Consider the following 24,301-nt stretch of genomic DNA (forward strand, 5'->3'; position numbering starts at 1 on the left):
CCCGCGCCTCCCCACCCCAACTCCGGCCAGCCCTCTCGAAGGTGATTTTTTTTTGAAGTTTTTAGTGTTTTTTAGTAATTTTGTAGCTAGTTAGATATAGATAGTTAGATAGGTATTTAGGTAGGTATTTAGATAGTTAGATAAATAGTTAGATAGATAGTGAGATAGGTTGTAAAAAAATTTAGTTAGATGAGATGCTATATGTTGCATACCTTGAAAAAAAATTGGTGACGATGATGAATATGTGATGACGATGATGAATATGTGATGACGATGATGAATATAGGTAGTAAAAAAATTTGGTTAGACGAATAGGTGATAATGATGATGATGAATATATTGTTAATGTTGTTAGTTTTTTTGCCTACATGATGCAAAAATAAATGAAAGCATGTTTAAATGTTTTAAATATGCTCTATGAGTTGTGATGTTCTAATTTTTTGTCGCGATGGAATTTGCAGGCTTTGTGGTTTCACATTTCATTGGAGTGACCGTTGTCCGACGCGTTGGTCCCCCTTAGCATCCCTCTACTATTCGACTACTTCCTCTACAGCCGAGGGTGAGCTACAAGTCCATCTCCTCCAATTTTTCATATAACTAGATTTCATTCTCAAGTCAACTGACGTAACCTAGGCGTCTCCCGTCCGAAAGGGTTGCATCGATAAATATGCATTCAATTGCATATTTATCACCGCAGCTCTTTCGGATTGTCCAGCGTTTTCCATGGACAGCCCGAGGATGTGTAGATTGGGTATGTTCTCCATGTTCTACCCCGTTCCGAGACAGGATTTCGGCGGCGCCTCCCCATTGTTCTCCGGAGCACATTCTCTCGGCTATTTGCCGAGACGTGTATCTGGAGAACAGCGGGGAGGTGCTGCCGAAATTTTGTCTCGGAACAGGGTAGAATGGAGAACGTACTCAATCTACACATCCTCGGGTGGGATTAGGACCCATCTTTACCTATTAGAGATGTAGGTGGATTAAATGCGGTAGAAACTGAAAATTTGATGCCATTAATTTAAGTGAATCCTTAATTATGTTGTGTGGGTTGCAAAAAAGCAGAGGATGGCAGATAATCAGTGGATGTACAGTGGTTTTATCCGTCGGAATCGAGTAACATCAGAGTGGATCGCGAAAACCGATGTGTATTTGAAGGAGATATTCCGTCGTCCAATGAGAATTATCCCACCATGCCCCTGTGCGAGATGTGCCAGACGTCACCGTAGAAATCAGACGGACATGAGTGAGCACCTTTGCACGCACGGATATATGCCAAACTTTGACATGCCGCCGATAAACATAGCCGAGCAGGACCGTGGTAGAGAGGAGGTGATGCGACAACGCATCGATGGATATGAGGACGACGGGGTCAGGGACATGCTAGATGATGTCATTGTTGCAGAAACGGCAAATGCGACACCTTCAGAGAATGAACCGGAGGAGCCGGAGTCAACCGCAAAGGCCTTCTTGGAGGTCTTGGCCTCATTGAAGAAACCTCTTTATGCGGGTGCGAAAATATCTCAGCTGGATGCCATCTCGCAATTGATTGCAGTCAAGGCTGAGTACGGTTGTAGCCAGAAATGCTTCGAAGCATTCCTGGGAGTATGGGCTAACAGCCTCCCTGAGGGTCATGAACTGCCGAAAAGCATGTACGATACAAAGAAAATCATGAAGGCACTCTCTATGGATTATGAGAAAATAGATGTTTGCCCGAAGAATTGCCTTTTGTTTAGGCACGAGTATGCAGATGACAAGTACTGTAGGAAGTGTGGTTTGTCTCGGTACATTGAGGTGGTCGGTGAGGATGGTGAGAAAAAGCAGCTAACCATCCCCGTTAAGGTTCTTCGGTATCTTGATTTTATAAAAAGACTGTAGCGCCTTTTCATCACGAAGGAGTCTACCAAAATGATGAAGTGGCACAAGGAAGGTATAAGGTACAATCCAAAAAAATCGTACATCCATCGGGAGGGGAAGCATGGAAGTCATTCGATGAAGAATACCCCGAGGAAGCAGCCGAGGCTAGGAATGTCAGAATAGCCATATCAGGGTATGTCGTCCAATCCATACAGCTGCTGGCCTGTGTTTGTAATTCCGCTCAATCTTCCTCCAGGTGCCCTAATGCAACGGAAGACCATGTTCTTGTCGCTCATCATTCCGGGGCCTAACTACCCGGGGAAGCAATTTGGTGTGTTTATGCAGCCGCTTGTGGATGCTTTGCACCATTCTTGGTACTTTCCGAGGTTGACATACGACCGGGATCTGCAGAGAAATTTCTTGATGAAAGTTTGGTTGCACTATTGCATGCATGACTTTCCCGGCTATGCTCTATTCTGCGGATGGTGTACAAGTGGTAAGATGCCATGCCCAGTGTGCATGGAGGCTCTGCGAATGATTTGGCTGAGTAAGGGTGGCAAGTATGTAGCCTTTGACCTGCATCGACAGTTCCTCCCTCCAGACCATCCAGACAGGGAAGACAAGAAGAACTTCACGAAAGGCCGGGTTGTTCATGAAGTAACTGAGATTCCAACATTTTCGTGGGCAGATGTTCTTGCTCAGCTAAAAGCTCTCAAGCCTAAAGTCAAAGGCAAAGGCAAAGCCAAAGCCAAAGGCTTCGAGTGATATGGTGAGACGCACAACTGGACGCACATTACCCCCTTCTCGCAGCTTCCCTATTTCAAGGACCTCAAACTTCCTTACAATATTGATGTGATGCACACCGAAAAGAATGTGGCAGAGTCCCTTTTCCACATGATCCTCAACATTCCTAATAAGATGAAGGATAACGTAAAAGCTAGAGCCGATCAACAGAGAATTTGTGATAGACCACGCCTGAACATGAAGCCTACCATGGGCGGTCGAAAAAACTGGTTCATGCCAGATGCTGACTTTGTCCTTAAACCGCCAGAAAAAAAAGAAGTACTTATCTGGCTGAAACAAATTTTGAAGTTCACCGATGGTTATGCATCGAATATAAGTAAGGGAGTCAATCTTTCAACGGGCAAAGTGACCGGCCTGAAGAGTCATGGCTACCATGTATGGATTGAGCGGATAATGCCGGTGATGGTTCGAGGCTATGTCCCCGAGCATGTCTGGCGAGTGCTTGCCGAGCTTAGCCATTTCTTCCGCACGCTCTGTGCTAAAGAAGTAAGTAAAGAGGTGATTGAAAAATTGCATAAGAAGGCACGGGAGTTGATAGTCAAGCTAGAGAAGATCTTTCCGCCAGGCTTCTTTACTCCGATGACACATCTCATTCTGCACCTCGCGAACGAGGTATTGTTGGGGGGGGCTGTGCAGAATCGCTGGCAGTACGGCCCTGAGAGGCAGAACATGAAGGAAATATGCCCTAGAGGCAATAATAAAGTTATTATTTATTTCCTCATATCATGATAAATGTTTATTATTCATGCTAGAATTGTATTAACCGGAAACATGATACATGTGTGAATACATAGACAAACATATAGTCACTAGTATGCCTCTACTTGACTAGCTCATTAATCAAAGATGGTTATGTTTCCTGACCATAGACATGTGTTGTCATTTGATTAATGGGATCACATCATTAGGAGAATGATGTGATTGACATGACCCATCCCGTTAGCTTAGCACTTGATCGTTTAGTATTCTGCTATTGCTTTCTTCATGACTTATACATGTTCCTGTAACTATGAGAATTATGCAACTCCCGTTTACCGGAGGAACACTTTGGGTACTACCAAACGTCACAACGTAACTAGGTGATTATAAAGGAGTACTACAGGTGTCTCCAAAGGTACATGTTGAGTTGGCGTATTTCGAGATTAGGTTTTGTCACTCCGATTGTCGGAGAGGTATCTCTGGGCCCTCTCGGTAATACTCATCACTTAAGCCTTGCAAGCATTATAACTAATGAGTTAGTTATGAGATGATGTATTACAGAACGAGTAAAGAGACTTGCCGGTAACGAGATTGAACTAGGTATTGGATACCGATGATCAAATCTCGGGCAAGTAACATACCGATGACAAAGGGAACAACGTATGTTGTTATGCGGTTTGACCGATAAAGATCTTCGTAGAATATGTAGGAACCAATATGGGCATCCAGGTCCCGCTATTGGTTATTGACCGAGAATGGTTTTAGGTCATGTCTACATAGTTCTCGAACCCGTAGGGTCCGCACGCTTAACGTTTCGATGACAGTTTTATTATGAGTTTATAAGTTTTGATGTACCGAAATTTGTTCGGAGTCCCGGATGTGATTATGGACATGACGAGGAGTCTCGAAATGGTCCAGACATAAAGATTGATATATTGGAAGCCTATGTTTGGACATCGGAATGGTTCCGGGTGAAATCGGCATTTTACCGGAGTACCGGGAGGTTACCGGAACCCCCCGGGGGGTTAATGGGCCTACATGGGCCAAGAGGGAGAAGAGGGAAGGAGCAAGGAGGGGGCCGCGTGCCCCTCCCCCTCCTAGTCCGAATAGGACAAGGGAAGGGGGGCGGCGCCCCCCCTTTCCTTCCCCTCTTCCTCCTCTTTCCCCCCTTCTCCTACTCCTACTTGGAAAGAGGGAGTCCTACTCCCGATGGGAGTAGGACTCCCCCCCTTGGCGCGCCCTCTAGGCCGGCCGCCTCCTCCCCCTTGGCTCCTTTATATACGGGGGCAAGGGGGCACCCTAGAACACACAAGTTGATCTACGGATCGTTCCTTAGCCGTGTGCGGTGCCCCCTTCCACCATATTCCACCTCAGTCATATCATCACGGAGTTTAGGCGAAGCCCTGCGCCGGTAGAACATCATCATCGTCACCACGCCGTCATGCTGACGGAACTCATCTCCGGAGCCTTTGCTGGATCGAAGGGCCGGAGATCGTCATCGAGCTGAATGTGTGCTGAACTCAGAGGCCCTGTATGTTCGGTGCTTGGATCGGTCGGATCGTGAAGACGTACGACTACATCAAGCGCGTTGTGCTAACGCTTCCGCTTACGGTCTACGAGGGTACGTGGACGAACACTCTCCCCTCTCGTTGCTATATCATCACCATGATCTTGCATGTGCGTAGGAATTTTTTTGAAATTACTACGTTCCCCATCAGTGGCATCCGAGCCAGGTTTTTATGCGTTGATGTTATATGCACGAGTAGAACACAAGTGAGTTGTGGGCGATACAAGTCATACTGCTTACCAGCATGTCATACTTTGGTTCGGCGGTATTGTGAGATGAAGCGGCCCGGACCGACATTACGCGTACGCTTACGCGAGACTGGTTTCACCATTACGAGCACTCGTGCTTAAAGGTGACTGGCGGGTGTCTGTCTCTCTCACTTTAGCTGAATCGAGTGTGGCTACGCCCGGTCCTTGCGAAGGTTAAAACAGCACCAACTTGACGAACTATCGTTGTGGTTTTTGATGCGTAGGTAAGAACGGTTCTTGCTAAGCCCGTAGCAGCCACGTAAAATTTGCAACAACAAAGTAAAGGACGTCTAACTTGTTTTTGCAGGGCATGTTGTGATGTGACATGGTCAAGACGTGATGCTATATATTTTTTGTATGAGATGATCATGTTTTGTAACCGAAGTTATCGGCAACTGGCAGGAGCCATATGGTTGTCGCTTTATTGTATGAAATGCAAACGCCCTGTAATTGCTTTACTTTATCACTAAGAGGTAGCGATAGTCGTAGAAGCAATAGATGGCGTAACGACAACGATGCTACGATGGAGATCAAGGTGTCACGCCGGTGACGATGGTGATCATAACGGTGCTTCGAAGATGGAGATCACAAGCACAAGATGATGATGGCCATATCATATCACTTATATTGATTGCATGTGATGTTTATCCTTTATGCATCCTATCTTGCTTTGATTGACGGTAGCATTTTAAGATGATCTCTCGCTAATTATCAAGAAGTGTTCTCCCTAAGTATGCACCGTTGCGAAAGTTCTTCGTGCTGAGACACCACGTGATGATCGGGTGTGATAGGCTCTACGTTCAAATACAACGGGTGCAAAACAGTTGCACACGCGGAATACTCAGGTTATACTTGACGAGCCTAGCATATACTGATATGGCCTCGGAACACGGAGACCGAAAGGTCGAGCGTGAATCATATAGTAGATATGATCAACATAGAGATGTTCACCATTGAAACTACTCCATCTCACGTGATGATCGAACATGGTTTAGTTGATTTGGATCACGTGATCACTTAGATGACTAGCGAGATGTCTGTCTAAGTGGGAGTTCTTAAGTAATATGATTAATTGAACTTAAATTTATCATGAACTTAGTACCTGATAGTATTTTGCTTGTCTATGTTTGTTTGTAGATACATGGCTCGTGCTGTTGTTCTGTTGAATTTTAATGCGTTCCTTGAGGAAGCAAAGTTGAAAGATGATGGTAGCAATTACACGGACTGGGTCCGTAACCTGAGGATTATCCTCATTGCTGCACAGAAAAGTTACATCCTGGAAGCACCGCTGGGTGCCAGGCCTGCTGCTGATGCAACTGACGACGTTAAGAACGTCTGGCAGAGCAAAGCTGATGACTACTCTATAGTTCAGTGTGCCATGCTTTACGGCTTAGAACCGGGCCTTCAACAATGTTTTGAACGTCATGGAGCATATGAGATGTTCCAGGAGTTGAAGTTAATATTTCAAGCTAATGCCTGGATTGAGAGATATGAAGTCTCCAATAAGTTCTGTAGCTGCAAGATGGAGGAGAATAGTTCTGTCAGTGAACACATACTCAAAATGTCTGGGTATAATAATCACTTGATTCAACTGGGAGTTAATCTTCCTGATGATACTGTCATTGACAGAATTCTCCAATCACTGCCACCAAGCTACAAGAGCTTCGTGATGAACTATAATATGCAAGGGATGAACAAGACTATTCCCGAGCTCTTCGCAATGCTAAAAGCTGCGGAGGTAGAAATCAAGAAGGAGCATCAAGTGTTGATGGTCAACAAGACCACTAGTTTCAAGAAGAAGGGCAAAGGGAAGAAGAAGGGGAACTTCAAAAAGAACGGCAAGCAAGTTGCTGCTCAAGAGAAGAAACCCAAGTCTGGACCTAAGCCTGAAACCGAGTGCTTCTACTGCAAGCAGACTGGACACTGGAAGCGGAACTGCCCCAAGTATTTGGCGGATAAGAAGGATGGCAAAGTGAACAAAGGTATATGTGATATACATGTTATTGATGTGTACCTTACTAATGCTCGCAGTAGCACCTGGGTATTTGATACTGGTTCTGTTGCTAATATTTGCAACTCGAAACAGGGACTACGGATTAAGCAAAGATTAGCTAAGGACGAGGTGACGATGCGCGTGGGAAATGGTTCCAAAGTCGATGTGATCGCGGTCGGCACGCTACCTCTACATCTACCATCGGGATTAGTTTTAGACCTAAATAATTGTTATTTGGTGCCAGCGTTGAGCATGAACATTATATCTGGATCTTGTTTGATGCGAGACGGTTATTCATTTAAATCAGAGAATAATGGTTGTTCTATTTATATGAGTAATATCTTTTATGGTCATGCACCCTTGAAGAGTGGTCTATTTTTATTGAATCTCGATAGTAGTGATACACATATTCATAGTGTTGAAACCAAAAGATGCAGAGTTGATAATGATAGTGCAACTTATTTGTGGCACTGCCGTTTAGGTCATATCGGTGTAAAGCGCATGAAGAAACTCCATACTGATGGGCTTTTGGAATCACTTGATTATGAATCACTTGGTACTTGCGAACCGTGCCTTGACTAAAACGCCGTTCTCCGGTACTATGGAGAGAGTAACAGATTTGTTGGAAATCATACATACAGATGTATGTGGTCCAATGAATGTTGAGGCTCGTGGCGGATATTGTTATTTTCTCACCTTCACAGATGTTTTAAGCAGATATGGGTATGTCTACTTAATGAAACACAAGTCTGAAACATTTGAAAAGTTCAAAGAATTTCAGAGTGAAGTGGAAAATCATCGTAACAAGAAAATAAAGTTTCTACGATCTGATCGTGGAGGAGAATATTTGAGTTACGAGTTTGGTCTACACTTGAAACAATGCGGGATAGTCTTGCAACTCACGCCACCTGGAACACCACAACGAAATGGTGTGTCCGAACGTCGTAATCGTACTTTACTTGATATGGTACGATCTATGATGTCTCTTACTGATCTACCGCTATCATTTTGGGGTTATGCTTTAGAGACGGCTGCATTCACGTTAAATAGGGCACCATCAAAATCCGTTGAGACGACGCCTTATGAACTGTGGTTTGGCAAGAAACCAAAGTTGTCGTTTCTTAAAGTTTGGGGCTGCGATGCTTATGTGAAGAAACTTCAACCAGATAAGCTCGAACCCAAATCGGAGAAATGTGTCTTCATAGGATACCCAAAGGAGACTATTGGGTACACCTTCTATCACAGATCTGAGGGCAAGATTTTCGTTGCTAAATTCGGATCCTTTCTAGAGGAGTTTCTCTCGAAAGAAGTGAGTGGGAGGAAAGTAGAACTTGACCAGATAACTGTATCTACTCCCTTATTGGAAAGTAGTTCATCACAAGAACCGGTTCCTGTGACAACTACACCAATCAGAGAGGAAGCTAATGATATTGATCATGAAACTTCAGAACAAGTTTCTACAGAACCTCGTAGGCCTACCAGAGTAAGATCCGCACCAGAGTGGTACGGTAATCCTATTTTGGAAGTCATGTTACTTGACCATGATGAACCTACAAACTATGAGGAAGCGATGATGAGCCCAGATTCCGCAAAATGGCTAGAGGCCATGAAATCTGAGATGGGATCCATGTATGAAAACAAAGTATGGACTTTGGTTGACTTGCCCGATGATCGGCAAGCTATTGAGAATAAATGGATCTTTAAGAAGAAGACTGACGTTGATGGTAATGTAACTCTCTATAAAGCTCGACTTGTTGCAAAAGGTTTTCGACAAGTTCAAGGGGTTGACTACGATGAGACTTTCTCACCCGTAGCGATGCTTAAGTCTGTCCGAATCATGTTAGCTATTGCTGCATTTCATGATTATGAAATTTGGCAAATGGATGTCAAGACTGCATTCTTGAATGGATTTCTAGAAGAAGAGTTGTATATGATGCAGCCGGAAGGTTTTGTTGATCCAAAAGGTGCTAACAAAGTGTGCAAGCTCTAGCGTTCCATTTATGGACTGGTGCAAGCATCTCGGAGTTGGAATAAACGCTTTGATAGTGTGATCAAAGCATATGGTTTTATACAGACTTTTGGAGAAGCCTGTATTTACAAGAAAGTGAGTGGGAGCTCTGTAGCATTTCTAATTTTATATGTAGATGACATATTGTTAATTGGAAATGATATAGAATTTCTGGATAGCATAAAGGGATACTTGAATAAAAGTTTTTCAATGAAAGACCTTGGAGAAGCTGCTTATATATTGGGCATCAAGATCTATAGAGATAGATCAAGACGCTTAATAGGACTTTCACAAAGCACATACCTTGACAAAATTTTGAAAAAGTTCAAAATGGATCAGGCAAAGAAAGGATTCTTGCCTGTGCTACAAGGTGTGAAGTTGAGTCAAACTCAATGCCCGACCACAGCAGAAGATAGAGAGAAAATGAAAGATGTTCCCTATGCTTTAGCCATAGGCTCTATCATGTATGCAATGCTGTGTACCAGACCTGACGTATGCTTAGCAATAAGCTTGGCAGGAAGGTACCAAAGTAATCCAGGAGTGGATCACTGGACAGCGGTCAAGAGCATCCTGAAATACCTGAAAAGGACTAAGGATATGTTTCTCGTATATGGAGGTGACAAAGAGCTAGTCGTAAAAGGTTACGTCGATGCAAGCTTTGACACTGGTCTGGACGATTCTAAATCGCAAACCGGATACGTGTTTATATTAAACGGTGGAGCTGTAAGTTGGTGCAGCAGCGAATGAAGGAGTCTGGATGAAGGAGTTCATTTCCGATCTAGGTGTCATACCAAGTGCATCGGGACCAATGAAGATCTTCTGTGACAATACTGGTGCAATTGCCTTGGCAAAGGAATCCAGATTTCACAAGAGGACCAAGCACATCAAGAGACGCTTCAATTCCATTCGGGACCAAGTCCAAGTGGGAGACATAGAGATTTGCAAGATACATACGGATCTGAATGGTGCAGACCCGTTGACTAAGCCTCTCTCATGAGCAAAGCATGATCAGCACCAAGACTCCATGGGTGTTAGAATCATTACTATGTAATCTAGATTATTGACTCTAGTGCAAGTGGGAGACTGAAGGAAATATGCCCTAGAGGCAATAATAAAGTTATTATTTATTTCCTCATATCATGATAAATGTTTATTATTCATGCTAGAATTGTATTAACCGGAAACATGATACATGTGTGAATACATAGACAAACATATAGTCACTAGTATGCCTCTACTTGACTAGCTCATTAATCAAAGATGGTTATGTTTCCTGACCATAGACATGTGTTGTCATTTGATTAATGGGATCACATCATTAGGAGAATGATGTGATTGACATGACCCATCCCGTTAGCTTAGCACTTGATCGTTTAGTATTCTGCTATTGCTTTCTTCATGACTTATACATGTTCCTGTAACTATGAGAATTATGCAACTCCCGTTTACCGGAGGAACACTTTGGGTACTACCAAACGTCACAACGTAACTGGGTGATTATAAAGGAGTACTACAGGTGTCTCCAAAGGTATATGTTGAGTTGGCGTATTTCGAGATTAGGTTTTGTCACTCCGATTGTCGGAGAGGTATCTCTGGGCCCTCTCGGTAATACTCATCACTTAAGCCTTGCAAGCATTATAACTAATGAGTTAGTTATGAGATGACGTATTACAGAACGAGTAAAGATACTTGCCGGTAACGAGATTGAACTAGGTATTGGATACCGACGATCAAATCTCGGGCAAGTAACATACCAATGACAAAGGGAACAACGTATGTTGTTATGCGGTTTGACCGATAAAGATCTTCGTAGAATATGTAGGAACCAATATGGGCATCCAGGTCCCGCTATTGGTTATTGACCGAGAATGGTTTTAGGTCATGTCTACATAGTTCTCGGACCCGTAGGGTCCGCACGCTTAACGTTTTGATGACATTTTTATTATGAGTTTATAAGTTTTGATGTACCGAAGTTTGTTCGGAGTCCCGGATGTGATTACGGACATGACGAGGAGTCTCGGAATGGTCCAGACATAGAGATTGATATATTAGAAGCCTATGTTTGGACATCGGAATGGTTCCAGGTGAAATCGGCATTTTACCGGAGTACCGGGAGGTTACCGGAACCCCCCGGGGGGTTAATGGGCCTACATGGGCCAAGAGGGAGAAGAGGGAAGGAGCCAGGAGGGGGCCGCGCACCCCTCCCCCTCCTAGTCCGAATAGGACAAGGGAAGGGGGGCGGCGCCCCCCCTTTCCTTCCCCTCTTCCTCCTCTTTCCCCCCTTCTCCTACTCCTACTTGGAAAGAGGGAGTCCTACTCCCGGTGGGAGTAGGACTCCCCCCCTTGGCGCGCCCTCTAGGCCGGCCGCCTCCTCCCCCTTGGCTCCTTTATATACGGGGGCAAGGGGGCACCCTAGAACACACAAGTTGATCTACGGATCATTCCTTAGCCGTGTGCGGTGCCCCCTTCCACCATATTCCACCTCGGTCATATCGTCGCGGAGTTTAGGCGAAGCCCTGCGCCAGTAGAACATCATCATCGTCACCACGCCGTCGTGCTGACGGAACTCATCTCCGGAGCCTTTGCTGGATCAGAGGGTCGGAGATCGTCATCGAGCTGAACGTGTGCTGAAATCGGAGGCCCCGTACGTTCGGTGCTTGGATCGGTCGGATCGTGAAGACGTACGACTACATCAAGCGCGTTGTGCTAACGCTTCCGCTTACGGTCTACGAGGTTACGTGGACGAACACTCTCCCCTCTCGTTGCTATATCATCACCATGATCTTGCGTGTGCGTAGGAAATTTTTTGAAATTACTACGTTCCCCATCAGAACAAGCATCTCCGACGAAAATGTGGAAACAAAGCTAAGATTGAAGCTTCCATAGCTGAGGCAGTTATCCTGGAGGGGGTGTCAGACCTCAGGACATCATACTATCCAGACCACGTTCCCCATCTGCATAACAAGGTGCCTCGATACAATATAGAAGAGCCCAAGTATCAACCCAGGCTCGATCTATTCAACGTGCAAGGTGGGAGGGCTAGGGCCCCGAAATCTTATAACATGCCACGACAAGAGTGGGAGGACCTCATGTTCTATATCTTGCACAACATCAAGGAAGTTGAGGAAGTGTGGATGAGGTAATACCACTACACCATTCCTTTATGTCTTCCACATCATCATGTTTCATGTTCACTTAGTCCCGGTCTAACACCGCTTATCTTTTTTTAGTGATTTCGTTCAAGAGGAATGGACGGGAGTGAATCCTCCTACTGAGGCGGAGGCACTTACTCTTCTCCGTCATGGAAACCCTGGACGTAAAAATTTTGTTGCTTGGTTCATGGAGAAAGTAATTTTCCACACTCCCCTATTAAATACCTACTTCAACATTTATTAGTTAACCGAACTAATGCACGCAACAATTTCCATTATACTTGTAGGGAAAAGATCCGAACATATCTATGGATGATGAATTGAGATGGGTTTCCATGGGTTTTGACCCTGTCGTCATGACATGTAAAAAGTATGATGTGAATGGGTATCGCTTCCATACAGAGGAGCACCAAAACAGCCGCCCCGATCCCAAAACTATAAATACTGGAGTGTACACCCCCGGTCAAAATTCAGTAGACTACTACGGAAGGGTACAAAATATATACGAGGTTCAATTCCGCCAGGGGCAGGAGACCCTAAGTCTACCTGTGTTCAAATGCCGATGGTTCGATCCGCGGGAGGGGGTAAAACATACGCCTTCCATTGGTTTGGTCGAAGTTAAACCATCAACCGTCTATGCCAGAGCCGATCTCTTCATTGCGGCTACCCAAGCTACACAAGTATATTATCTGCCTTACCCATGCCAAAAAGCGTATCTAAAGGGTTGGGAAGTTGTGTTCAAGGTGTCGCCACATGGTAAGCTACCAGACCCGAATGAAGACGATTACTACAACATTAACCCCATGACATACGAGGGAGTGTTCTATCAAGAGCAACCTGATGATGATGATGATGATGATGTGGTTAGAAACGATGACGCTAGACCATTGGGTGATGATGATGTGGACCCAAACGTCGACGATGCACGGAATGATGGTGAGACCATTGTCAATGAAAATGACATACTTATGCTAGAAAAGTTAAACGAAGATGCTGACGACGAGGAAGAGCCTCCACCTCCGTCGGACAACGAAGATGATATGATTGATAGTGATGATGAGACGGACCGAGAAAGAGGTTACAACAGTGATGATTCATATGGGTTCTAGCAGATGTACGTTTCAAGTATTTTTTTCTATAGTTTAGGAATATGCCTTTTTATTAATGTGTTTATTATCATGCCTTTTCCTTCATTTCATTAATTTACTAATTGCTTCTTCTCTTTTCAATGCAGGTTCGTGGAACATGGGCAAGGGGAAGGCCGACGGCGTGGGTTTCCTACGCAAGGTCGTCGGCATGCCTAGTCGGAGTGGTCGAGCACGTAATCCTCCCCCTCGGCTACTTGACGATGACTCCTCACAGGGAGGTCGAGGGAGAGGTGCCCCTAGAGGAGGAGGGGCGGGGGGAGAGCCTCTAGAGGACGAGGTGCTGGCGGGAGAGCCACTACAGGGGGTCGCGGCCAGAAAGAGCGCACCCTCACCGACTTAGGGGTGTTGTCTTCGAGGCCCTCCTCTAGTGAGGTACCCTCCTCTAGTGAGGTACACTCTAGGGAGGAGGAGGAGGAGGAGGAGGAGGTTGGGGAGGAGGTTGGGGAGGAGGAGGCAGGCGAGGAGGAGGGTGGTGGCGGGGATGATGGTGGTGACGGGAAGGGGGTTGACAATAAGGGGTGGCTGCGTGGTAACGCAAAGCTACCAAAGCAGGTTCCGGCTACTGAGGAGCAGAAGTGGCTCATTGAGCCCACGGGAAAAGAGTAAGTGGTTCATTATTTTGCTTGTCACATGCTTATTCCGGTTGTTATTTATTTTGCTTGTCACATACTAATAGTTCATTCTTTTGCAGCAACTGGATATATTCTAAAGGGGTCCGTATTCCCAACGGCCTCATCACCGTCTTGCTGAAGTTATACTGGCCGGGGTTGTACACTACAAGGATACCCCCTATAAAGCAACACATGTTCTACAACGTTTTAACTATATGGTGCAAAAATCACGATAGATACGGATATAAATGATGCAGCATATGCGTTGTAGACTTGCACCTCGTGAGACCCTATTGAGTACAACAGATCTTATATGTTGCCATTTATTGTTGCAAATTATATATGTTATAAAACTGCAAATATATATAATCTAAAATAAAAATTAATTCTCCCTAAAAAAATTGAAATTAATTCAGAAAAAAAAAGGACACGCCGGTACACATGGTTAATAATGTGGCACGAAAATCTGTGCTAACTATCCTAGACAAACCAAATCGCGTGAAGTAACAAATCTTCCTCTTCTATTCTCGATCCAGATTGATATTGCCCTTCATATCCGGATCGATCTAGGTCTCTCCCTCCAACTACGACACAAATCAATCATCCAATCTCCTCTCGTTAGGCTTGAAGGCGGATGGAAAGGGAGCGGCGAAAAGGCGGCGACGGACTGGCGAGTGGCGGGAAGGCGGCGACGGACAAGGGAGCGGCGGCTATGCGGACAGCACAAAAAGGAGAAGAAGTAAGGCAGCGGTAGGAGGGCTGGAAGTCATCTGCTAGCTTCCACTGCTCCTCGGGCCGCCACTCCGACCTGCCCGCCGTCGGTGCGCTGCTCCTCCGGCCGGCCATCTTCTCCCTCGCCGTGCAGGACAGCAAGACTGACCACCGAGGTAAACCTCCTTCCTTCCCTTCTCCTCTCATCTAGTCAACTAATTTGTGGGCACCTGGAGACATGGCCGTGGGCTGTAGGGGGATTTGGTAGATGACGAAGGGGATGGATTTCAGAGCTGTACAGTACCACCTGGGCATTGTTCAGTTGTTTGGACTACCCTCGATGTTCAGACCAATTCCCATAGTCCATGAAGGTACTACCAACATAAGTTCTATAGTTGTTTGGACTACTCCGTCAGCTCGCGTGACTGCCAGAATAAGTGCCATAACATTTTTGAAGCTAACCTGACTACCCTGGCTGTGTTGTTTTGTTCTATAGTTGCTTTTTGTGTGTAGATTACCAGTGGAGTAGTATTGTAACTAAACGTGTTACCGTCTGAGTATTTCACTGATATTATTTGGGTACTTCTGACTAGATTATAGATTTTTTAGAAACATCTGCTCTGCTCTTTCTAGAACTTCAACTTTGACGTAACTGAATTATAGCTGTAGCTATGTAACTAAATCTGTTATTTTAGAACACCATTGGTGTTAATTCGGTACTGTCTTCTCGAAAGTGCAGTCGACTTTAGATTTCGGTTGTATTGATTTTCTGAACAATTGGAGAAATGATTCATATGATTTTTCGAGGAAAATGTCGAGTATAGATGCCAATGACATGGTTTGTGTATAGTTTCCGTTGATCTTTTTTCTCCACATTTTAAGCTTGTTGTTCCAGTTCACAACTCCAGTCTGCTAGGCAATGGTTTGACTGCTTCAAAACTCGTGTTTGTTGCCTAATCAGATACTACAAACGATGAATGTGCCACTTTTTTTTCTAGTTGCGCTTTGAGTGCAGATTACTGAAGAACGTGTCCACTCTGTTTGTTTCTAATCTCTTATCTTTTTTAGGGATTTTCTAGCCTATATTGATCTGCTCTCTCCAGAACTTCAAACCTTGATGTTCCAACTCCCAACCGCAGTCTTTTATCCTAGCACTGAAAATGGACGTTGGATGACGATTTATCCGCGCTTTATTGATGTCAGAAAAACAATGCTTAGATCATGCTATTGCATTGACAGTAGTGACTTATGTCTGATGGATTAACAAGTGTTACTCTGAATTGGCTAACATAGGCATCGGCTACATGATCTTGTCAGTTTGTTAGCTGCCTTTTGAGATGGAATTGCTGCTGTAACTACATCTGTTCTGTGCTTGCATCATTGATGTTATTTGGACACTTGTATGTCATATGTTTAGATTTTTTTTTTCTTTTAGTGATTTGTTAGATTAAAAGGTTTCAGATTGTACAATATGGTCTTTGGGACTAACTGGAACTTTTGCAGCTGCTGCTGGTGTTGTATCATGGTGAAAAATCAGTTGGTCAACAATTGAATTGGACTATTTGAACTTGCTAGCTGCTCTCGTACAAGAGGTGAATGCTAGTTATACTATTTATTGCTTGTGATGTACCATGTGTTCACCGATTTTACGTACCTGTACTATGTGCTCACAAATTTACTGTCATTCTGTGTTGTTGGATGTCAAGTTCACATTGTTAGGAAATAGTGTACAATCTGGTTGCCTTTTCTTTGAACCAAAGATATATTAAGATGATTTCACTAGTTTTGTAGCCTAAATAACTTGCAATCAAGTTTGCGTATAACATGCAGTTTATGAACTGGAAACAAGTATACATTTCTTATATATTGTTGAAAAATGATAAAATTTTGAATTTCTGTTGTACAACGCTAGGAACTTAAATCGCAAATCAGATATTTACAAGCTAAGCTTTTGCAATTACTTCATGGTTACAACTGCAGTAATATTTGTTATTTTTTTGCAGTGTGCAATGGATTTAGAATCCACCAAATTACTATTGCGATTTCCAAGAGAAAGTCACAATACTCAGCTGGTGTAGATGAATTTCTTTTATGTGTCTGGCAATTTCTGTTTGGTGGTTGAAGGAATTGCAGCTGCAACAGTTGATACCTGGAAAACCCGATCTTGCTCGTTACTCATCAGTTCCTATGTCCCAGGGGACACAGGTCCTTTGTCATATTTCCATGTATCAGAAGGGTCGGATCTTGGAATTCCTGCCCTTACTTCAGAGACAGGAACTGCAGTTAAACTGTTTTCTGTTGAGCACACTTGTTCATCATGCTGTTTCTGAACTGCTTATGTGTGATGGTTTGTCGAAGAGAGGCAGCTCTCTGCTCGATCTAGTTTTCTTCTGTTAGTGTTCTCCTTAACACCTGAATATGAAACAGTAACGAGATTTAGAGAAAATATAACGTGATAAACAGCATATAAGTGTTAAATAGGCTGGTTCCATGAACTCGATCAATAGGTAGGTGTCACGCGTAAGACCAGACAGCTTCGCTGTTGGCGCCACCTCCCTGGTTGCCTATTTTCTTTTCTCCCTTCGATCCAAGCAAAAATAAATAAACAGACATAAATTGAAATAGAAAGCAAAATTAAGAGTACTGGACTTCAGTCGTACACATAATATTTTTTAGCGGCAGGGAAATATTACGAGGTCACAAATAATGAGGCATGGCCGAAAATAAGAACAAATTTATTCTTTTTTAATATAATGCATTAATGGTATTAATGAGAGTTCAATGAGGGGGGATTTTGAAATCGTACGGACACGGAAGCGGCGACTGCAAAGGCGCTCCTATGCCCGCACGCCCGTCGCTGGTGGCCCTGCTGTCATGATGGAGTCTGTCGCCGCCGCGCCTGCCTGCGGGGCTGCTCGGCTGGGTGGGCCGGCCCATGGATGCGCCGATTCCCTATTGGCCGCCGCCCGCCCATGTGTCCTTGGCGGGATGCTTGTCTGCCCCCGCACCCGTGAGGAGACGATGTGGATCAACTGCGGATGCGCCGGGCACTTCCGGGCAGAGTGTATCACCCCGTAGGTGCCCCTCCACCCTTGCCTACTTGGGGTACGGAGTGCCTGATGGGGCGTTCTACAACATGGACGCGACCCTGGAGGATCGACCCGTTTGGCCTCATTTAGCGTCGATCTCTGTCGTCCCTGGCCAGGAGTTGTCGTCGTCCCTGGCGGTGACTGCCGAGGTCATCAAGGCCAAGCTATCAGCACATATTGGCGATTACAAAGACAACGTCTTCTCGTGGGAGGCCACTAAGACAGCACCGGTGGTTTTCTCGGAGCCCTTCCCCTCGGCGGAGATGCTCAACGTTTGCACCCGAGACATTGTCAAGTGTCCTATCGACAAGTTCACGATCTCTATTCAGAAGGCTGTGGTGAAGCCGGACCCGGTGCCTCCTCTTGAGCAGGTGTGGTTCATCTATGGGCTCCCAGAAGGGGGCAAGCATGAACACACATCCTCAAGGCCGTGTCGGAGCCGATTGGTAAGCTGTTGATGGTCCATATGGACTCCTTGGTGGGAGATGGCCCAGCTTGCATAGAGGTTCTTTGTCTCCTTGGTGGGAGATGGCCCGATGGGTCGTTCTACTAGGTGGCTTTTCCCGCGTTCTACTGCCCAAGCCGTCTTTGTGGTTGCAATTGTGTTGGATGTTTGTATAGATTGTTGCTTTATCTATAAGTGAGGCGAAAGCCTATTTCAAGATTGTACTAATGAGGCATAATGTTTTTTTGCGTGCGTCCGGACTCGTGCTAATGTATGCGGTCCAACCAAACCGCTCTCCCATGCAAACCGATCCCGAACAACGACAACACACCGATCCAATCAGCCATTCCAGAGGATGCGAGGAGTTACAGCGACAGTTCGAGCTCCCTCCGTGATTGTCGTTTGGTGCTGCCCTCATTGACTCCCCGCTGCCATCACCGCCATGTCGTTGCCCGGATCAACATGAAGCAGAAGCCCTACCTGGGGCTTGATAACACATGCGGATGCCTTGTGCATTACCTGGGACGCAGCGGCGGGACAACATCGCCGTAGTGTGACGGCGGCTGAGTGAGCGGAGCGGCGCAATGCGTAGCACCGCACCGTGTTTGCGATGTCGGCCATCCCGCCAAATTGGGTCCTCGCAACCGCCGCATTGGCGGAGGCCTATGCCATCTACTGGTCCAAGACCACCGCAGAGATGTCCGAGCGGCGCCAGCGCTGCCTCAAGGGGAGGGCAGGCGGAACGGGACGGCGTCCTCGACCAACGCTGCCCTGCGCGCGACCGTGGAATTTATGACAAATATATGTACAAGTGCGTGTCACTGGCCAGATGATAATAATAAATAATATAACTTATTTCTCTTCAAATTTTTACTCCCTCATTTTCTTTTTTGGTTTCACACCGATTTTTCCCTTTTCCCTCCTCTGTCTCCCGCCAATAGCGACTAATTCTAGTCAAAAGAAATTAAGCTCGCGCACTTGATTACCATGGCCCCACCTGTCATACTAATCAACGACGGAGACTAACATCAGGTCTCGTGAGGAGTTAACTGCGCCATGAAAATAGGAAACCTCCCGCCCCTCCCCATATCAACACAGATCCCTTCCTCGTCCTGGACGAAGGATCCCTCTCTTGTGCAGATCGATCATGGCGTGCCCTCCCTCACAAACCTCATAGCTGCACCCCCATTCCACGATTGAAGGTTGAGGGCAAAGGAGGCACGTCTTGTTCAGCATCTGGGACAGAAAGCATATCAATCCCCATCGCCGATTTCGTAGAAACAACAGGTAAATACTAGTAAGATTTGAAGATTTTGCCTCCTCCCCCCTTTTTGCTTGAGATCTGGCCCTTCAAAGCTTTGTACTTACTCTTCTCTTGAGTGAATTTGATAGTGCACACCAAGTGTTTGATAGTTGTCCTCTGTTATTTGTTTAGATTAGAATTTTGGGGACCCTTCACATAGATGGGGTTGTTTCTGATTCCTCCTATACGTCTTCTATAAGGTTACACCTTACATATACTTGATTGAAATTAGCATTTTAGAGTTTATTCATTAGTATTTACAAAACTGCAGTAATTTCTCTGCCTGAGCTGAGGTCTGTTAGTTGTTCATTACCTGCGGTTGCAGTACTTGAACACTGCTTCTTTCATCAGCCTTGGCAAAAAGCTCACAATAGAAAGATACAGATCCTGAAAAGAAGTATCCTCATAGGGCTCACCTGTTCGTCCATACGCACAAGCTGAAAACTTGCAAGAACAAAATCATTAATGCTCATGTGGTATATTTACAACTTTCAACCATTCATTTTTGAATTTAATATTATTTATATTCTTCTTAACTACATTCTTTATGTATTTAGGAAGAGTTGAAGGATATTATGGGGAAAAACCCTGAATTAGTAGATAACAGTGATGTCAAGATTGCATGGATAGGAGATGCGTTAAACAGAGTATTAGGAGATGACAAGCCTGGTCATGTACATGGTTGGGACTAGTTCCATACCCCAAAAAACTTTTTGATGTTTCTACTTCATGTATATTCCAGAATACACATTTTACTTTGGTGGAGGACACACGAAATGAAGATATACTAGCATTTACAGTTGAACTGCAAAAGTTACAGCAAGATAAGAAAAATCAAGATGCTAAAATAATGGAACTACAGGAGCAGATGCGAAGAATGGAAAGGCAACCAATCAGGTAAATTTCTATGAACTGTAATCTTCATATAGTTTGTGGACTAACCTTTCTGTATTTATATCATAGGAAATTTCAGATCCAATGGCTACAATTGGGTTGAACCTTCGGTTGACCGACATAACTCAAATAGAAAAGTTTGTATCTTGTCAAAGTACTCAAATCTAAAATTCCCTTTAAGCTAAATTTCACTCTAGAAATTATGTCTCAACTAATATTTATGTTATGTCATATGTAGAGGGTGCTTGCTCCTCCCGTTGATGGACTCCGACTTGTTAAAACACGACCAAGTAATTTACAGAACAAGCAAAGTGGTTCAAATGGTGCAGATTTGCAAACATCAAACAACAATTTTGTTTCAGATAAGGTTTGTCTACTTAAATACTCTTTGGAACCTGTCATTGCTAAGTTTTAAGTTGTTACGCTTGCACTTTTTGCAATTGCATGTACAATACCCAAAAGTTGATTCGTATCATTTTATCCTAGAACAAACAAACTATGGTTCATAATGGTGGCAGTGCACGACAACTAGAAAAATGTTCTGCTGCACCCAAGGTATCATCATAGTCTCATATCCAAAATTATGATCAAACTATATTGCTCCCATATTTATGTGGTTACTTGTTGCTATCAGAATATTGTCCAGAACCAAGAAACTTCTGATCATAATTTTAGTGCATGGCAAGGGGAAATAAATTCTGCTGCACAAAAGGTATATTTCCATTACCATATACAATATGTTCAAAAAATATTATTTCCGATGGTTATGTATCTACTGGTCGTCTTGCTATCAGAACGTTGTTCAGAACAAAGAAACTTTGCTTGAGGCTGTCCGTGCGCGTCAGGGAGAAAAAACTTCTGCTTCAAACAAGCTGGTATCTTTTCATAATCACATACAAATTTGTGTTCAAACTATGGTGTTAGCTGTTTATTACTTCTTCTTTGGATGATGTTCCTCCTGTAATAACCGCTATTAGACTGTTGTCCAGCCCAAAAAAACAACGAAAGGTGCTAATGCAAGCAGTAAGAGTTCTCAAAGTGCTTCCCTGAGTTGGTTGGGTGCCAATGGACTACCTGTAAGAGTACTCATTCATTTCATATGCTCCCCTGTTTTTTTCTGTTTTGTCATATGGTAACTTTGGTTTTCTCTAACAGGTAGGATTTAAAATATTCTTGAAGAGCCTGAAAAAATATAACATGGACGTAGCTCTTGCTATGATTGTAAGTTGTGATCCTAAATTAAACTTGATGATGCTGAAATTGGAAATAAATTCTGGACGGTGCATGTCGATATGGCACTTGAGAAAACTGACAATTTGGTACGGAGTCGCAAAAACTGCAATACTCTCGGTAATGCTGAAAAAACAAAAATTGCATGGCCTTCAACCTTTGTACGTGACTAATCTTGCCTTTGTTAGTATTTGCATGATGTCAACGCATTGCGTGTTAACAATTCATTTTATTTTCTTGTTTGTAGATTCAAAAGATAAATGGATGAGTATATGGGTGTGTGGCAACTCAACTGCAAAGAAAGATGTCGATGGTCCGTTTCATGATGATGATGATGATGATGGATGGATGCTATCAGTTTTAGTTATATCGTAGGGATGACATTCCTGTTGAATGTTGTTCCTCGGTTAAGTTTTAGTTAAGTTGTAGGGATGTTGATGGATGCTTTCGTTTAAGTTTCAGTGTCAGAAAATAGTTAGATTATGCATCACATTTGGATGATGTTCTCCTGTAATAACCACTATTGTAATCCAACAATTTTATCTAATATATGATTTCTTTGTCTCGTCAGTATATTCTCTTGTTTTTCCTTCACTTGAAATACATAATTATCACCTTTACATGGAGCATTACTTTAATTGCTAGCAATAATAATAATAATAATAATAATAATAATAATAATAATGATAATAATAATACTTGGAGGGTTGGAAATACTCCGTTGCCAAGCAATGGGATTTTGATTCTTGTACATTAAACACCAACATATAAAAGTGTTGTAGAAGACCGTTTTAACTGTTGTAGTCTTGCAACGGTCCTTTACCAACGGCAATATAAGCGTTGCATTATGCGCTAGCAACACTGGATAAGGCTACGCATCCCAAACCGTTGGTAAAGACACTGGCAACGCATATATGGACTTTTAGATACGGAAAAATGCGTTGCTATAGGGGGTTTCTTGTTGTAGTGGTACTGTCCGGATCCAGTCAGGCAGCCGGACCGTCGGGTTTTGGCCACGAGCTGGGACCACTGGGAAGCGGCCCGCCACGCGGACCATGAGACCCATGCCAAGGCCGTGATCACTACTTTCTGGGTGAATTCTCTTCAGAAGAACAAGTCCATTCTAGTTTCATGAAATGATTTAACTCATGGCTTCTTCCATTCTTGTTTTCATGCATGATTGTAGAAATTCTATCGAGTTCTTCCGGAGCACAGGGCTAGAGCGGACCAGATCGTGCTGCGATAATGCAAGAAGAAGGCCCGCCAAATGCAGTACGAGGTGCGCTATGTGGCCATCTCCACATACTACCACGACGTTCTTGGTGTGAAGATGACCAAGGAAGAAGCGCGGAGGATGGGCATTACCTTGGAGAGGCCCGAGTTCTTGGCGGTAAGTATAAAAGATTTTTCATTATGCTTTCATATATTATGCTTTCATTATGCTTTCATTACCTTGTGGTGCTTTATGCTTTATGCTTTATGCTTCCATAACACCAATTTGGACACACCTACATGCCATTATGCTATTATTATGTAGGTGTGTCCAAATTGGTGTTATGGAAAAGACGAGTCCTGGGCGGCATTGGTGGATCATTGGTGTGACCCGACTGGAGCCTGGGCGGCTATGAGAATCAAAAATAAGGCTAACCGAGGGAAGGAGGGAGTACATGCTCAGGGAAACCGAAACCACTATCTCCACAAGGCAGTTAATGTATGACTAACCCCATTAAACATTCTTCTTCTTCTATTTACCATCACTTTCTTATGTATGACTAACCTCTGTTTGGTGGTGCAGGAGGAGAAACTGAAGCGGCCGCTCTCAGACATGCAGGCGTGGGAGATCGCCCATACGCGGAAGGACTCCAAGCCTGGCGAGCCCCAGTACTACGGCAAGCATACCGCGGGGAGGAAGCAGGCCTACACCGAAGCGTATCTGAAGTTGCATCCTGACACACCTGACCCCATTGCGGCGCCTCTGGACGACATGGCGGTGGTGAGCATGGGGCCCAAGGAGCACGGTCGGGAGGCAGTTCTCGATGCTGTGATCACTCCTAGTATCTCCTACACACAGCTTCGTCGGATCGACCCGAGCCTGACCCAGCGCACGAGCCAGCCAGTGACCAGTTCACAGTCCCTCTTTCAGGAGCAACAATCTGTAAGTATTTTCCCTCTTATCTTCATTGCTCACTTTATTTTCCGCATTTAGTAGTTTTATGAGTTCCATCATGTCATACCGTAGGCCTACCTGGAGTACACACGCCAGGAGACCGTTGCGTGGTATCAGAGGCTTTATGAACACCAAGTGCAGAGGGATAGCCAGATGCAGCATGCTTTTCAGGATATGGCGGCCGGCAGGTTCGTGGGGTTACCTCCAGCACAATGCCCTCCAACACAACCAGTGCTGATAAGCTTTGAGGAGTTTGTGGCACAGAACGCTGGCCCCTCTCCGGTTAGTTCATCCCCAATCTATTCACCAAAGCATGTCATTCCTTTCAACACAGACATATATCCCGTTAATATGTCTTTTCAACATCTAGGGAACAGG

The 24,301-nt window shown here is 44.4% G+C and overlaps 1 protein-coding gene and 1 long non-coding RNA gene across 2 annotated transcripts; both read left to right on the forward strand.

Moving 5' to 3' along the window:
* The first annotated feature begins 14,634 nt into the window (after nucleotides 1-14,634).
* On the forward strand, nucleotides 14,635-17,077 carry LOC123040818 (uncharacterized). The gene is made up of 3 exons (XR_006418285.1): nucleotides 14,635-14,971; nucleotides 16,299-16,387; nucleotides 16,799-17,077. It is a non-coding gene; the product is annotated as an uncharacterized lncRNA (long non-coding RNA).
* A 2,309-nt stretch (nucleotides 17,078-19,386) lies between these two features.
* LOC123040819 (uncharacterized) lies at nucleotides 19,387-22,310 on the forward strand. The gene is made up of 10 exons (XM_044463565.1): nucleotides 19,387-19,616; nucleotides 20,375-20,529; nucleotides 20,596-20,663; nucleotides 20,765-20,893; nucleotides 21,013-21,081; nucleotides 21,161-21,238; nucleotides 21,321-21,401; nucleotides 21,504-21,602; nucleotides 21,682-21,917; nucleotides 22,004-22,310. Exons 5-10 carry the CDS (start codon nucleotides 21,025-21,027, stop codon nucleotides 22,014-22,016), a joined length of 564 nt encoding a protein of 187 aa, XP_044319500.1. The 5' UTR covers nucleotides 19,387-19,616; nucleotides 20,375-20,529; nucleotides 20,596-20,663; nucleotides 20,765-20,893; nucleotides 21,013-21,024; the 3' UTR covers nucleotides 22,017-22,310.
* Nucleotides 22,311-24,301: the final 1,991 nt, after the last annotated feature.

Source organism: Triticum aestivum, chromosome 2B (genome assembly GCF_018294505.1).
Source record: "Triticum aestivum cultivar Chinese Spring chromosome 2B, IWGSC CS RefSeq v2.1, whole genome shotgun sequence".
Lineage (NCBI taxonomy): Eukaryota > Viridiplantae > Streptophyta > Magnoliopsida > Poales > Poaceae > Triticum > Triticum aestivum.